This window comes from Eptatretus burgeri, chromosome 12 (assembly GCF_056783735.1).
Source record: "Eptatretus burgeri isolate ZD-2024b chromosome 12, Ebu_testis_v1, whole genome shotgun sequence".
NCBI classification, from domain to species: Eukaryota; Metazoa; Chordata; class Myxini; order Myxiniformes; family Myxinidae; genus Eptatretus; species Eptatretus burgeri.
Window position 1 is genome coordinate 84,251,460 of NC_140972.1, and position 18,201 is coordinate 84,269,660.

The 18,201-nt window shown below is 41.1% G+C and overlaps 1 protein-coding gene across 7 annotated transcripts in view; it reads left to right on the plus strand.

The window, feature by feature from the left end:
- Window positions 1-18,201, plus strand: part of ATP8B2 (ATPase phospholipid transporting 8B2) — a 145,893-nt gene that overhangs the window by 57,594 nt on the left and 70,098 nt on the right. For 5 of the 7 annotated variants that reach the window (XM_085848702.1, XM_085848703.1, XM_085848701.1 and 2 more), the window contains 5 exons: window positions 3,182-3,240; window positions 4,579-4,692; window positions 5,340-5,438; window positions 9,465-9,526; window positions 9,800-9,872. In XM_085848702.1, coding sequence (XP_085704828.1) covers window positions 3,182-3,240; window positions 4,579-4,692; window positions 5,340-5,438; window positions 9,465-9,526; window positions 9,800-9,872 — 407 coding nt within the window. Of the gene's footprint in view, window positions 1-3,181; window positions 3,241-3,575; window positions 3,721-4,578; window positions 4,693-5,339; window positions 5,439-9,464; window positions 9,527-9,799; window positions 9,873-18,201 lie in introns of those variants that run through there. The other 2 variants (XM_085848705.1, XM_085848706.1) reach the window with 2 other exon arrangements.

Genomic DNA, 18,201 nt, shown 5'->3' on the forward strand with positions numbered 1-18,201 from the left:
GGGGATGGGGAGACGGGATGATCAGATGCCCACTGAAAAGTAAGAGCTGGTTATGGCTCTGATTGACCGTTTTGAGCATGTTGACTCCTAGTAGACACCTTTTTTTAATCATATCCAGCACTATGCACTGGTGTGCACGCACACATCTACGACTTGGACATTAATTTTCTCAGCATTGTTTCCATTTGCTTCACGATCCAACAGGTTTCGATAAGAAAAACATGCCAGACTATATTGTAAAAACAAGTTTTAATCTTTCTTTATTGTTTTTCACATCAGACGATACAGTGAACATGGGCATCCTGCATTTGAATGGTCTTCCATCTTCATTGTTTTCTTAGATCCTCAAGGTCTGGGATTTATATTTGTTTCCTCCCCAACTACCCTTGTCTTTTCTATGGAACATCCGAAAACAAATCATAAAAATATATAATTTCTAAAAATTGAAATTATATTTATATTTCGACCTACCGACCCTACATTTTAGCTGAAGAACTGCGTAAACCAAGTTATAAAATAACTAAGGCCTAAGTGTGAATGTGTGATGAAGTTTGCTGTGTGGTTTTGAGTACTGTGCTCTGCATACTGAGCACCTGGCATGCAATGGGTTAAGTTAATATTATGTTCTGAGCAACTTCTTGAAATGAAAGTCTTTAAATGGGAACCGATAATTATTTGTCACTTGATACTATGTAGAGTAAGGTGCTGCAAGATACCCTCTCTGTAATACAAACACTTCCATCCTGTTCATTTGAAACATTTTTCATTTGGAAATGTCAGCCAGAGAGGCTGTTCAGGATACAATATATAACCAGGACCGAGGAGGTTATTGTTGGTAGGGTTGGGGTTGGGGGGGAAGCAGGGATGAAAGGGGGAAACTTGCTCCAGCTTATTGTGCCGATTGTGCTTGATGAAGCCGGCGAAACGTTACCTGAGACCGGGTCTGCTGTCACGTTTTTGCTCAAATTAGTGGAGTCTGTCTCGTTTTTTACTTTTGGTTGAAAGTACCTTATTATTCTTGAAAATGTGTAATCCCAGCCACCCCCAATCATACACAAAATGTGTCTATGTATATACTGTATATATATATATATATATATATATATATATATATATATATATATATATATATATATATATATATATATATATATATATAGCCTGGTGTTGGCACAGTGGTTACGGCAGCGGCTTGGGATCCAAAAGGTCCTGAGTTCAAGCCCCGTTGGGCCACTGAATTAATACACCAGGGTGTTGACTCAGCCTGTCATCCTTCCGAGGTCGGCAAAATGAGTACCAGTATACTGGGCCGGTGTATACCCCGGTTAAAATAGGTGTACCATATCCCTGTGTCATAAGAGGTGACCAGGGTTGTGTCAGGAAGGGCATCCGGCGTAAAACATGTGCCAAATCACTATGCGGATCATACGGATGATCCGCTGTGGCGACCCCTAACGGGGGCAGCCAAAAGAAGAAGAAGATATATATATATATATATATATATATATATATATATATATATATATATATATATATATATATATATATATATATATATATATTTTTTTTTTTTTTCAGGGATCTGCGGAACATCCACGCAATGTAGGATGTGACTCCGAATCCTCAACTCCCCTGCCTTCTGCCTCCCACCCTGAAGGATTCCAAGCCTTCAAACCCCCTCCCAACCCCCCCCCACCCCAAAGCCTTAACCCCCCCCCCATCCAACTCTGTCCCATCTTTAGTCTTACCTCCCCAACCCCTCCTCCAAGCCTTAACCTCCCCCTCCACCCCATCCAACTCTGTCCCATCTTTGGTCTTACCTCCCCAACCCTCCTCCAAAATCACTCTCTGTCCTCCCCTCCTCCCACTCATAAAAGCAAAAGGGCATTCCTGCATCGATCATTACATGTTTTCTTCATTCCCACATCGAAACAGCACAATATTTAACTCTCTCCCCTCTCATATAATGCATCACCAACTTCACAGAAACTGCAATTGAAACAGCAACAGCATGGCTTCTTCATGTCGTGGCTCATCACAGTCGCCTGTCTAACTCACAATCCAGAGAGATAGACGGATAACCCGTGGAATTGCAACTCTCAAGTGACCATGAACAGCCTAATTGTGCTCATAAATTACCCTAAACCATTTATGTTCTTCCTGATGCATATATACACACATTAAAAGTAAATAATGAAGGATGTTTTCTTTTTGCAATGTCAGGAAATTCCCAGAACTCATTGGACAAACACCTTCATGAAGACATGGGTTTTTATGGTCTCTGGTCAAGTCATTTAAGAGACAATAGTCGGAAATAATTGCAAGGACCCGTGGAACCTCCGTGGTGAACAGCCCTTGCTCGAGAGAATGCCACATCATTATTTGGGCGGTGTGGAGGCAACAAACTGCTGACTATCATTCCCGAAGTTTTATTTGTTTTTTTTTTGTTTTTAACCGGGTTTGAAGCAAAAAAATGCCCTCTGTCGATATGCATATACAGTACATCGTGATAATATACCTCGGATATAGTCCAATTGCACTGGCCCATAGGCTTACATCACAGACCTGACGCCTAAGGACTGAAGCTTGAGGCTTAGACTTGCTGTGGTCTTCACAAGCCCCACGACGCCTCTCAGCTCCAACCTTTCAATATTTCATGATCACTGAAGGGAAAACGTGTAGGGAGGGCATGGCGATTGTGAATATGACAGCGCCGAAGATGTATTTGGCTTCACATCGCACCAACGTCGTGGCCGTATGATTATTATTTATATTGATTATTTTATCATGATTATTTTTTGATCGTATGATCATGATTATTTTTTTTCAGGTTACATTTGTGGGTGTAGTCATGCCGGCTGTCCAACCAATAAGTGGAAAGGAGTGTTACAGACAGACGAACAAGCATATTAATATTTTATATATATATATATATATATATATATATATATATATATATATATATATATATATATATATATGTTTGATCATCTATCTGACATCATAATACTGTCATAAATTAAAGCATAAACTCATTTATTGTGCCATCCTTTCATGAGTCTTGATCTCAGACTATGAAACATATTTTGGTGTGTTCTCTTGAGCAATGCAAAAATTGACTTTCTCAAAGGCTGGAGGAGTGGAGAGCCCAACCAGAAATTATTCCTTTTGCTTCCCACAGAAGAGCAGCGGACGATAAAGACCAACAACCAAGAATTCAATGAACAATTTGAGTACGCTGTGAGTTTTCTCAATAAATATCCCCAAAAAAAGCTCCTTCGCACTGACCAGCTGATTGCATTTTAGAATACTGCTCCTCCTTGTAGACAATACTTTCCCCTCCCCCCCCCCCCCCCCCGAGTGATTTGTTGAGCCAGATGGAACTGTCTCTTGATATGATTAGGTAAGTGTTCACAAATCGATAACCTTGGTACTAATCATTCTGAGTGTTGATATGTCATCCCTGGTGTAAACTTGATGATTGCATCAATAACACTTTTCGAGCATTAATTGTTTTTGTTGAACCAGTTTTTTTTTTTTTTGTGTACACCATCGAGGCTCGTATGAGAGCTAACACACAGAACGTACAACAAGGGGAGCAGGAGACAAGAGGGGCGGGAGAGGGAAGGAAAAAACAGTGGGGGACTGTGGTGTTGTGCATCGACTGGACGCTAGAGGGTGCGATGAGAAAGAAGAAGGTTCGGGGTGAGAGGTCAGGAGGTGTGTACTGCAAAGCTTGTTACGTTCCCATGTTTGGTTGAATAAAACCGTCGGAGAACATTGAATTCCTCATTCGTGGAGTATTTTACGACACAGCAGTAACAGAGACACGAGGAGATCTGTGGAAGGGAGAGGGACGAGGCAGGGTACACGGGGTAAACAAGATGGACACTACAAGGACTTTCAGGAAGGAAAGCAGGGAATTTGAAGGAGGTGGGTTTGGGGTGGATTAACAGGGATAGAAAAGATTGTGGTTTTGGAAAGGGGGGAAGATAAAAGATGGTGGTGAACAGCTGTTTTGAAGACCTGGAGGGAAGAGTGGGATTGAAGAGTGCGGGAGATTATTCCAAAGGTGGGGAAAAAAATAGGACTGAAAGAGTGAAGGAGAGCAGTGATTCATGATTTTGGTAGTTTTCCCAGAAGGGGATTGCTGGCGGACCTTGAGCACCCTGCAGAAATATGGGGGGGGCATATCTCAGACAGAGCAGGGAGCAGGCCAGAGAGGAGACTGTAGAAGACAGAAAGACCACCGACCTGCCTGCGGTGAGAGAGGGAGAGACCCAAAGACTCGGCCTCATCACGGGAGATACCATCGAGATTGTTGGGATGACTTTTGAGGTTTTCTTTATTTGTACCTCCTCTTACTTGAGCCTTCTTTTTGTGCATCTGGTAGGAAATGTTGTCTTTTTGTCCAAAAAATTGATTTATTTGAATGCTTTGTGAGCTAACCAAAATTGGCCGTGGCAATGAAGCCGTCTCCTTCCATCCTCAATAACAAGTTCCATTCAAGACATCTGTTGCAATATATTCATTTGATGCATGCAGGTTATAATACCATGTTTTTCATATTTGCTTCAGAACAACAGTATTAAGACGTCCAAGTACAATGTCATCACTTTCCTGCCCATAAACCTGTTTGAACAGTTCCAACGAGTAGCCAATGCTTATTTCCTCTTCCTCCTTATCCTGCAGGTGAGTGGTTTTGTCAGACACAGTTTGGCACACTGGAAATCACACACATCTGTTTGGTTCCTCCGCAATCATCTGACCAACCTTCCCAATTATTATTGGCAGTCACTGTGCCCCTCGTTTAATTAACCATCCTTCTTTTCTTCTGCGGAACCGATGTGACACAACTTTCCAGGCAGTTTCAATTTCCTTTTTTTTTTCTTCCATCTCTTAGAAACCCTAATCTCATTTATCTGTCAGGCATTGCTATCCATTGTGATGCATACCCATTGTTACAATTACGTGTAGACCTGTTGTGCAGCTTCAACTGTGCTTTGAGCTTCTTCATAAGGGGCCATTTATTTATTACATATGCACAGTGACATTGGTGGGTGGTGGTTAATTTGAGAAAAGGAGGATGAGTATGGTTGAATAGAATGTATGGGTTTGCAAGAGGAGTGTCGAGGGAAGGGAAAATGGTTAGCGAGAACAATTGTGTGAGAGTAGGGAAACGAGCATGGGTGGGACATATGGGGTGGGGTGTCGGGATGTCGCAAATTCCACTATATTTGTGTAGGTAATCAGTAGATGGCCCATTATGATTCATATGTGCATTGTGTTCCATCATTAACATCACAGTCAAACCTCTTCATCCCTCATCTCCCATGCAGCTCATCCCGGAAATTTCCTCCCTCTCATGGTTCACCACGGTCGTGCCTCTTGTCTTCGTGCTCATCGTTACGGCAGTGAAAGATGCCTCTGATGATTATGTGAGTCTTTTTAGGGGTTTTGTGATCCATTGTTGATGCTTCTTTCAAACCCCATAGTGGCACATAAGGTCTACTTGTGAACATTGCAAATTGCAATCTTCTTTTTTTTTTTTTTTCATTGTTAATAATGATAGCTGTTGGAAGAAATTGAAAGTGTTCCCGTGGAAGGCAATCGTCAACGTCGTTATTCGGAAGTAAAATTGTCTTTGAATGAAATGAGCACCTTGAAAACTGCATTAGTTATCGCATTCGCCTTGCTCGCCGAGGTGCATATCGCACATAACACGCCATCCACTGATATGCTACTTGTTTGTTCTGTCATTGTGTATTTAGTAACGAGCAAGTCTTTACTCAGGATCCCTCTCTTGATTGTGCAGGAATTGCCTTACAAAGCAGCCCCAGGCATTTGTGCAGATGGCAATGCATCAGCTCTTTTTCTGTCTTACATTACCCTCGTCAATTTCTGCTGTGTGTTCACCTCTCCCCATGTTTTAAACACTTTTTGCGACTATGTTCCATGTCCTCATTGTTTGCATTTCCTGATTGTTGTTTTGTTTTGCAATGTATTGTGTACATCTTGCCCTACAATTTGGCCATGTTTTTTTCGACAATATAAACAAGAAAAAGAGCAATCGGAGATTGCAGACCCTCGCCACGACTTCTTTTGTGTGGCGTTTGTGCACTGGTGTGTTACGTAATTAAGGAGACATAATTAGAACTGCCACTTTATAACTGCTGGCAGTGATGACCGGGTACCAAGACGTCCCACTTTGATGCAACCCCTGCTTTGATCGGACACCTGACTCTGACCCATGATGTTTGTTGGTTTTTTTTTTTTTAATCATTATTCTTTTTATCAGTTGAATTCAGAACGGGATTAAAATAAATTCAATTCAAATCGAATGGAAGACCAAACAGGTACAGTCCTGCATTGGAGTAATCAGAAGGAACCCGAACAAGCAAAAAGCAAAGATGAAGTCATCACGAGGAACCTGGATAGGTTTCACATTTCAGCTGCTACTCCTCCACCCTCAAACCTAATTCAAAATAACAAAAAACCCAGATCAAGAAATTTAATGATTCTGGCTGCCAGACCATGCGTCCAATCAAGTTGAAGTTTAAATCGTTTTCCCCATTGAATCTAGATTATAATTGTGAAGTTTCACATCATTTAATTAAGCGGTTCCAGAGAAAACATTTAATATTTTTCTTCAAACCAATATGGCTGCCAAACCATGTGTCCAATCAATGATTCCTCAACAAACTTGTACACACATGGCTTGGGGAACATTTGTGTGAAGTTTCCCCTCGATCTGTCCAGCCGTTCTGGAGAAGATTTTTATAGGTTTTTGGGTAAATCCAACATGGCTGCCAAACCGTGTGACCTATGACGTCATATGTGTGAACCTTTTGTTTCTCATGGATAGGTGGTCATACATGTAAAGTTTCACCTCAATGTGTTCAGCCACTTCAAAGAAGATTTTTGATGTTTTTTTTTTATTATTATTTATTATTTTTTAAACAATATGGCTTCCGAATCACATAACTGATATGATGATATCATCATTTTTTTTTTTTGTGGAGCATTTTATCCCGAGATGACTGTCAAAATTTTTCATACTGATCAGATGTAGCGTTCTACATATGCAATTATGACGTCATAACGAAGGCACCTATGACATCATGAAAAAAAAAATCTCTTATTCCCCATGAGGAGGACTTTCCATGTGCCAAATTACAATTTATTTCCTTGGTGCGGCTATAGAGGTCCAAAGTTTTTGCATTTTTCCAACATGTCTGCCACACCACGTCACCTATGACCTCATAATTATCATTCAAACATTCTGCATGAGTAGTTGCCCCTATGGGGAAAATGTTGTCTCAATCCAATAAGGGGTTGCGGAGAAAAACACAAAAGTTCTGTGCAGACAAACAAACAAACAAACGGACCCAAAATCAATACCCTATCCTTCGGTGAGGGTAATTATTGACGTCATGCGACTAATACTCTACTCCTACTTATGTAAGCAGATGCCATACCCATCTTAACGTCCGTCCGAGGGACGGTGCACTTTGTGATGCAACTCCTGAGCTGCGAGGCACCAATCCAACAGTTTATGTGCTCGGCAGGATGACATTTATCAACATTTGAGGATGAACAAATTGGTGATTTTGCAATCTCTAGATCTGGTACTTTAGCGATGTATTTTGGTGTAGTCTTCATTCTTGTTATTTATGAAAACGTTTGAGAAAAATGAAAGTTATGCCTTTTTTAATGCTTTGAATTCACTCAATGGTAGTTTTATGACTATCATTTTGTACAAATTTGAATGGGTGGCCATTTTTCCCCGCCATCCCCACGTATGGAGGGAGTACTGTCGTACTCCATGATAATCAGGCGGGAATCTAACCCGCACAAAACGGCGAAGTTGCCATTTGGCTTTCTCTGCATCATCTTGTCAGGACTTAAATTATCCATGTTCCTTATTATATTATTATTATTATTATTATCATTATTATTCACGCTGAGAAAACTGGTGGAGAAGAGGTTGGAGGTGCAAGGTGAGATGGCATTGGGATTTGTGGACCTGGAGAAGGCCTACGGCACTGTCCCGAGAGAGATGGTGATGGCAACACTGAGATGGATGAGAGTGCCGGAATCAGAAGTCAGGTTGGTGGAAGGAATGTACACGGGAATGAAGGGAAGAGTTTTGGTTGGTCCTGGGATTTCTGCGGAGTTCAGCATGAACATCGGTTTTAGGCAGGGAAGCTCTCTCAGCCCATTCAGGTTTATCATTGTAATGGAGCTAGTAAGCAGGAGGGTAAATATGAAAGGTATTCTGGGGAGGATGTTGTCTGCAGATGATCTGGCTGTTGTGGTGGAGAGTGGGTGGGAGATGCAGGAATTACTGGGGGAGTGGAAGGAAGCATTTGGGAAGCATGGGCTGAAGATGAGTGTGGAGAAAACTGAGGTGATGTGGGTCAGGCAGTAGAGAAAAGAAATGAGTATCGGGTTAGAGGGGAAGGACATCAGTCAGGGAAATATGTTTGAATATATGTGAGAAACAGTGACCATGGATGGTAAGTCCAAGGCAAAAGTACAAAGGAGGATTGAGGTGGGTGTGAATGTGTGGAGGCGGTTGAAGGGAGTAAATGGCAAACAAATATATCAAGAAAATTGAAAGGGAAGATTCTGATGTGTGTACCACCGACCTACCTTTACGGCCTGGAGACGGTGGCACTGATGGAGAGAAAAAAAAAACAACAAAGGCTGCAGGTTTGCTAGAACAACTGGGTCAGGAGGATTGTGGGAGTGAAGAGGGTGGATAGGAGGAGGATGGATGAACTGAGGGAAGAGGTTGGTGTTGCAGATGAGCTTGACAGGGAGATTGGTGAAATGCCGGCTGAGATGGGCTAGACACTTAGTGCGGATGGGGGAAGAGAGCGGATCGATTGAGGGAGCAAGGTGGGAGGAAAAGAGGTTGACTGTGGTTAAGATGAGAGGATTGTGTGAGGAGGGATCTCCATAAGGTAGGGGTGGTTGGAGAATGGAGAGAGTTGGCTGAGGACAGAGTGGGTGGAGGAGTATCATGGTCAAGGCAGGGCAGAAGTGTGGTGCCATCTGACCTCACCCCTTAAAAAGGTAAGAAGAGGATGAGAAGAAGAAGATTATTATTATTATTATTATTATTATTATTATATAGATGATTACTCTTGTTGTTATAGCTTTATATATGACAAATAATAATCTGGCAATAGATTGGTGATATTGAAATATGAAAATCCTTGGGGGCACTGACAGGATAGATCATAGGTACTGTACTTCCCTGTTAGCTGCCTAGTTTGGATTTGAATGTCAGGGGGTTTTTTTGCTTCCATTGTTTCGTAAGTTTTCAACTCTGAAATGCTAATTACTTGCCTTCAGCACCTTGATGCCATGAATGTTCTGTGGTGATACCGATGACTAATTCTGATACCTTTTCCATATCTGGTTATTACAATAATTTATCTCTCACGTCTTCTCAGTTTCGGTATCGAAGTGACAATCAGGTGAACAACCGACGGGCCGAGATCTTGCATGATGGACAGTAAGTAAGGCTGTATATCGTACCTTCATCGATGTTATTGCACCTCACAGTGTCCTCTTCACCCTTACAGTTTGCACCTTAATTACTATATTGTCTCCATCCTGACAGTCCCCACCTTATTCGAGCACATGTATCCTTGCAATCTGCAACTCGCCTTACAACCTTGCATTCTGTTCCTTCTTGTATCTTTTCCATCTGATGTTGCATGAGAGCCATTATACGTTAAGCTATGTTCACTTTTTATGCGGACCAATTTTGTTCTCCTTGCCTAAGATTCATGGAAGACAAATGGATGAATGTCCAAGTGGGAGACATCATCAAGATGAAGAACAATCAGTTTGTACCTGTAAGTACACAATGTTCCTCTCGTAACTGGAATTGTTTGAAAGGGGGAAAAGGAAAAACCAATTGTATGGTTTGGAACAGATAATACACACACTCATTCTGCGCTTTATTACTGTACATTCTAACACCATCTGATGCTGCACCTGTTCGTAGACCACTACACAGAAGATTTATCTACAGTAGTTGCTCAGATGTGGAAGCATTGCTATAATTATATCATCAGGAGATATTGTTTAAAAAAAAAATTTTTTTTTTTAATCACTCACTTTGTCTTCTCTTTAAAAAAGTTTTCTTTATATTGGTGTAATGGTGAGAGTGTCCACTCTGTCTGGTAGGTTGGTGGTTCAAATGCCGATTGCGTCATGCCAAAGACTTGAAAAAATGGCTTGTGCTGCTTCCTTGCTTGATGCTCAGCATTTAAAAAGGGATAGAGCATGGACAAATAACCACATGTTGCCCATTGGTAATAACTAGTGCGTGCCCGTACGTGCAAAAAAAAAATAACAATAGATAATAAAAAAACTTTCAAACCGCGAGCCAGAAATAACAACCACACAGGCCGTTCCTTCGCTCTCGCATGCCCTTACGTGTGTGGTCGTATGTGTGTGCCCGTACGTGTGTGCCCGCACGTGCGTGGCCGTACGTGCAAACCAAAAAAAAAAAATAAACCAATGTCACCCGCAGGGTGACCCGTATCTTGCCAAAAGGTGAGCATGTGTGACTTCTTTAAGGTCACACTGAGGTGAACAGAGCTGCTATCCACCAGGAGCGACTCCTTGAGGAATATCTGCCTACGAGAGATTCCGATGAGAATCGTTCTACAGAGTAACCATGAAAAATATGCGTTTGCCTCATAACGTCACCAAATGACGTCATAATGTCTCAAGCTTGACATATCTAGAAAGCACTCATCGAGGTGTTCAATTTGAGGTACTACACGATATGGTTCCTAAAACTTGAAAATTTGACCTTGGGGTCAAATATGTTTGACTTCAGATGCTAACCATGAAGGTCAAGGCCAATCGCCACCAAAAATTAATCAGCTGAGCGCCAGACCATGAACTATATTCCCATGAAGTTTGAATACGATCCGATCAAAATTACTCAAAAAATAAGGGTTTCGTCGACTCCCCTGATTTGCGCCAAAGTGACCTTGACCTTTGACCTTGACCTTCAAAATTTTGTGCGCTGAAAGGAACCTCTATAGGCCTCTGATATGCGAGGTTACAAAAATTTCCAATGATAACTGTGCTCTGCAGAATTTTTTATACGTGATTACAGACAAACAAAAAAAAACAAAAACATACAAGCTGACTAACATATCTTGCAAAAACTTCGTTTTGGCAAGATAACTTTCACACCGCGAGCCAGAATCAACCACACAGGCCGTTCCTTCGCTCTCGCGTGCCCTTACGTGCAACCCCCCCCCCAAAAAAAACTTTCAAACCGCGAGCCAGAAAGAACCACACAGGCCGTTCCTTTGCTCTCATAAGCGACGACTGGGTTGGGGCATTGTATTTATCTATAAATGCGCAAAAGAAATCGAGAAATTATTAGAATACATTGTCATCACTATCCGCAAGTGGTGCGTGCCCGTACGGAATGTTCACATGCATTCCACGAATTATCGCTTGCATTGAAGTAACAACTGCTGTGATACTTACACACACAGTTAATTGAAATCCAAATTAAAATCAAGTTTACCTCCCTGTCTTTGCTTGCCATGACATTTACTACCATTGACCATTGCCACTCCTACACCACGGTAACTAAGGCACCGATCCCCATCGTAACTGGCACGTGACGTCATCATCGGCCGGCCGCGCACCGGCCTACGCAGCCACGCCTACGCAGCAACGTGTCCTGTGATTGGTTGGTAAATAAATGGCCATAGCTTGGGAAGCACTTGTCCGATTAATATCAAACCTTGAAAAGGCACATACTCAGGTCCCCAGCAATATACCTGGCAAGTTTCAATTAGATCGGACCAGTGGTTGTCGAGAAACAGCGGACACACACACACACACACACACACACACACACACACACACACACACACACACACACACATATTGCTGGAATTATAGATAGATAGTGTTATATCGATGGGCCTATTGGTGTCCTCCTGTGTTGATGATACTTGGAAGGGAACTTCCATTAATTTATGTGAATAGTCACTACCCATTCCCTCTGCAAGCAAGAGGATTTATTTTTAGACCCTCAGTACCCCCTCCCACCAACAGAGGTCAGTGTTTAAATAAACCACTTGCACTATACACATGTGCAGTGGCTAATCGAAAGTCATCTCCCTATACTTGGGGGTGGGGGGGGGTCTATATATGCCAATGACCTGACCATGGGTACCACAAGCAAGAATACAAAATTTGGTAGACCTCGTCCAAGCCATTTTAGATTCCACTAGTGCGTGCCCGTACGTGTTTGGCCGTACGTGCGTGGCCGTACATGCAAAAAAAAAAACTTTCAAACCGTGTGCCAGAAACAACAACCACACAGGCCGTTCCTTCGCTCTCGCGTGCCCGTACGTGCGTGGCCATACGTGCAAAAAAAAAAAAATCTTTCAAACAACTGCACAGGCCATTCCTTCGCTCTCGTAAACGACGACTGGATTGGGGCATTGTGTTTATCTATAGATGCGCATAAGAAATCGAGAAATTATGAGAATACAGTAAGTCATCACTATCCGGAAGTCCGTACGTTGTAACCCGTAATGGGAACGCAGCTGAGGATCTCTTCCCCAATGGCCACGCCTACGCAGCAACATGTCCTGTGATTGGTAACTAAATGGCGCATCGGCCATGCCTACGCAGCAACTTGTCCTGTCTGGTTGGTAAGTAAATGGCCATAACTTGGGAATCACTTGTCCGATTAATATCAAACCTTGAAAAGGCACACATTCCGGTCCCCAGCAATATAGCTGGCAGGTTTCAATTAGATCGGACCAGTGGTTGTCGAGAAACAGCGGTCACAGACACACACACACACACACACACACACACACACATTTCTGGAATTATAGATAGATAAGGAACAGACATACAGTACGGCCATTGCCTTATTTTATTGGTAGGATGAGCCACAAGGTGATTTATCTCGACTATTACATAAAAGTATATGCAGGGAACTTTAATACAGGAGGAGGCAAGTTCGGCCATCAGGCCTGCTCGAAATCAACACCACTAATTGAAATTATGACTCCGAGGTAATGTATGCAAATGTACATTGATCATTTTATTTTGATGTGCACCCGTTTGATTCTCACAACTTTACCCTTGATTGCTAATTACTTGCCTTTCACTGATCTATCTTAACTCGATAATCCATACTGTTGTAAGACGTATTTTAAGTGTTCATTTTTGGCCTTCTTGTTGCTCCTTCTACCATAGCTATGCTCACTAACACATTAATCACCCATGTTTGATAGCAAATTAAAATGATAACATTTGTATCCACCAGTGGGTTGTCAGAATGGCCTAGAGGTATGCAATTCACCTCCAAGCTGCTTGAAAGGAGTGAAAAGCGAAAACCAATTCCAAGGTTCAGAACAGATAACAAATCTCATTTGAATCTCAATCCAGCCATAAACTGTCATTCCCGGTGTTTCACAAGTAGGGTGGTTTCATCAATTTGTGTGCCGTCCCTCGGATGGACATTAAACGAGCGTCCTGTCTGCAGTCATTTTAATGTTGGTGGCTGTTGAAGATAATGCGGTGTCCTTCACGGAGTAGGTGAGCTGGCATCATGTAAAATTTCCAAATTCCTCCCCTAACTACTGCTGGGAAGTCAATGGCAAACCAGCGAGTATAACCCTTGCCAAGAAATTGGTTTGGTGGCACCGATACTCCGCAAGATAGTACAGTGAATCAGAATCACTCTCCGGTGTTATTTTTTTCAATGGAATGCAACTTACCACAGTACATCTGAGGCTCATAATAACATTCCAAAACTAGAATGGCACTCGGTAGAGCGCATACCTCCGCCACGCAATGCCTGACCCACGAGAACATATCAAGCCCAATACATTTTCAAAATATGCAATACAGCCCTATATCGTTTTGGCCCTATCTCTCAATGGTGAAGAATCACTTTAAAATCAAATAATTCTCATATCCAGATGCAGAATCAGATGTACACCAAAATTGAATCAATTAGTCGTGGTCACACACCCAACATGTCCACCAAGTTTCATCGAAATCCGTCCACAACTTTTTGAGATGTCTTGCTATATATTCGTTTAACCCTATCTCTCAATGGTGAAGAATCACTTAAAAAATTAGAGTTGTTCGATCCGGATCCAGGTCTTCACTAAAATCTATTCAGTTTGTCCTTGTCAAACACCCAACCTGTCCACAAAATTTCATTCGGATCCGTCCATATCTTTTTGAGATATCCTGCACTCAAACAAACAGACAAACAAACGAGAAGTCTTCGTGCAGAGCATGATACTTGCAAAATCCATAAAACAAATTTGACCTCAAAAAATAATTGTTGGTTCAATTCAATGACCAATTAGAGGGGGAGCACTCGGGAGAGTGCAAAACCTCCGCCGCCAATACTACTGGGTCACTCAAGTGAACCTTATATCTTATTCATTAAATATGATGTCAACAGTGCTGAGTTATAGTTCTTTTCTCCATTTTTTGGGGGGGAGGGGGGGGTTGGAAATCACTTAAAACATTAAGAAATGCAAGAAAAAGAAATCGAAATTTTGTTGAAAAATAAGTTGCAAAATTTTTTTTTCTTTAACAATTTTTTTTTTTTGGGGGGGGGGGGTAGAAATCACTTAAAACATGTAGAAATGCAAAAAAAAAATTTCTCTAACTATTTTTTTTTTGGGGGGGGGGGACCTAGTCCAAAATCTAATGGCATGATCTTTGGACCATATAGACACTCTTTTGATGCTGTGAAGCCAAATTCTGATATGTTTGCCCGTGTTAATAATAAAACAAAGTGAATACCGTATATGTACTCACATCAGTGCCATTTTAAGCAGGGCATATTTTGATCAACGGCAAATGGGTACATGGCCTGGTGTGAATATGTGCCCGCAGTCATACATGAACAAGATTCTCCATGCTTCGAGATAATTTTCGAAGAAATGTGTGTAATTTGTGTTGTCGGGTTCCTCTCATCAGATTTATCATAACACCAAGCTATTACAATATACCTGTCCTTAGATCATGCATTAAAACCAATAGGCTCTGTGAAAAATAATTCATCCTTTGTGCCCAAATTTGTTCAGCTTTATCATGGGGTATACGACAAGGGACAAAAATGATATATAATTGCTTGTTTTTGGCTCTTCACCGCATCTTTCAGGATTGTTCATTGGTATCAATTCTGCGGGAAAAAGAGCTTTTGAAAGATGTTTCACCAAATACTTTGTTTTCTGTGTATTGTACTGCACATTCAGTTATGTTTGTTACTTGCAAAATCAAAGATTTTTCAAGTATATTGCTCAGTCGATTTTGTTAGTCTGTCTCTGTCTGTCTGTTTGTCTGTCTCAATCACCTACAGGTCACAATTTAAAACCGATCTTCACAAAACTTCACCACATGGTTGAGTTTGTCATAAGCTAGAAGTCTATTAGGTCAAAATCAAAGGTCTCAAAAGGTCAATATAAGCCCAAGGTCAACAACTAAGGTGGTATTTCTAAAATCCTCAATTTTCATCCGATTACCTTGAAATTTGAAGAGGATTTATATTTCAGGTCACTGAATTCAACCACCAATAATTGGTGAGGTCAACTTTGTTTTATGGATTTTGTAAGTATTCTTATTGTTTATTTATTTATTTATTTATTTGCCTGTCTTGATTGGCATTACAACAAACATTTGTGTGGTTTACCTCTAACTATTACAATTATTTATCAGAATGCCATAGTCTCACAAAGTTGCTGAAATAAATATCAAAAATATAACTCTTGATTTGTTTTTGCGATTGTTTTATTGATCCTCATCTCACGAGACTGCTGCTCATTACGAGACTTAACTGTGTTTGAAATTTTCACGTTTTTCATCTCTTGAATGTGAAATATAACTCCGCATCTGCAAACGTTTAATTAGGTTAAACACCAGTGAACATCCACCCACTCCAACCCTTTTCAGTTTTAACAACCTTTGATGTTGCTTGATCGCTGTCTTACAAAAAAAAAACAGACTCTTTTATCAGGAATTGCTGTCGGACGTGACTGCAGACATACCAATTGGTAGATTTCTTATTATTTTGCTTCCAAACAAATTCATTGATGTTTATTGCACAGAAAAGTTTTTATGTGATGCTGATATCATGAGGATATCTATTTGGTGCATTTATCGCTAATTTCATATGAATGGTTCAGTAGTTTCCACCGCATCCCCTTTCAATCACCACTTGTATGTTTTTTATCGGTGGCGCTGGCAAAAGCCTGTCGATTAGGTTGTGAGGTGGATTGAAAAATATGTTTGCAATTCAGTCCGAAAATGTTTCGGCCAAATCCAAATTTATTTTCACCAAAAACAAGTGAGGAAAAATTAACCCAACATGCTTGTATCTTTCACATTTCTAAGTACTGAACATGTATCTATGCACACAGGAACGTGTTACCGGTATACTCCATCTCGATTACCTGTCATAAAGAGCTTTGCACTCATTTTGCTAACTTCAGCACTGGAAGGTTTAAAAAAAAAAAATTGCAATTCAGCAAACTATCTATTGGTTAATATCTCTCCATTTCAGAATTGAAACGGGAAGTTACCTCGGCTTAATCAGTGAAACTTGTCTGTGAGTGGTGAGAAAATAGCCACAAACATACAAAATGTGCATGCTTCTACGTTCGTGAAATGCTTGTAACATGATTGACCCATGCCCATATATTTAACAGGCTTGCTTCTCATTAATGTTTTGGTGAATTTATGTTCAAAGCTATTTGCCGGATTCAACTTTTATTCCTATTTGGCGCACGACGGTTTAAACCCTCGTAAGTTATCAAATTGCTTGTATGCAGAATTAAAAAAAAATTGGTTTATTTTGACAAAATAAAACATGTGTTATGTATAAACTAGTTAGTCAAAAATAAAAAGTCCGTCAAAACTGACGGGTTGGAATTATTGCATTCAAAATATTCAGAGACTGGAAGATATTTCATTTTTACGGTACAGTCTCGTGAGCAAGCCAAAGTCTGAAGCTTCGGCCTGGTGTCAGGTGTTCTTATATCTTCCTTATTTATTACACATCCTACGGATGTAAATGAACACTCGTTTTACTGTGCGCACATTGCACATTTCACCTCCCTGTACCTCATATTTATTGTTATTTTTTTTTTAAGTTTCTGCACACTGCCGTTGATGCCCGGTTGCAAGTCACCGTCTACATTTCCAACAGAAGAGACGTAATTACTCTCGTTGAAAATTGTTTTTGAGTTTTTTTTTTTTTAGTTTTTTTTTTTAATCCTGAAAAATAGACCGTGATGAACTTGCGGTCGTGTTAAAAAGGTTGGCCTTTGAAATCTTACTTAAATCGTCCTCATAAAGGGGGACAGACAAATACACACTGTGTTTTATATCGGGAGGTTGTTAAGATTCATTGAGTAGCTTTATAGAACTTCGCTGTTATTGTGATTTGAGTATTACAAACAAAGCAAAACACGCAACCATTGCAGTCTATCGGAGCTAAATAAAAGGGTTACATCGGAGTGAGGGTGAGTAGTAGGCTTCAATTTTGGAAGCATGACAAGGATGGGTTACTGGATGAATGCATGCATCATACTGAGGCTATTCATGGGCAAGAGGTAACTCGATGATGAATAATCCATTTGTAGCAAAAAATCAATATTGTGTTTTTGAGTAACAATAGTGGGTACAGATTGTGCCAGTGTGTTTACAAGCATGTACTTGTTAATGCTTCAGTCACATTTGGCTCGGCGGCCGTAGGGTCTAAAAAATGTACGGCCACTCGCAATTATAGGGCAGCCGCAGTATTTCCACGGTCACACAATGTAGCAGTCACATATGTTTTTATTTTTTGGGTAGCCGCATGGGGTATTTAGAAATTGTGGAGACCGAAAACGTGGGGGTGCCGTACGGTCTTTGATTTGATGTCGCACGGTGACCTTAGGGCGTCCCTGTGGCGGCCATAGAATTTTCAAGGCAGACGCAAGGTGTCCGTAAGGCGACCTCAGGGGGCCCTAAGGCGAACGTGGAAATAGTGCGGCCGCCGTAATTTTTTGGGGGTTGGCAAAATTCATTTTTCATTGATAAGAGCCTACGGAAAACGCACGGAAAACGCACGAATAACGCAAGCCCACCGTACGCCCTACGTACGGTCGACGTGGA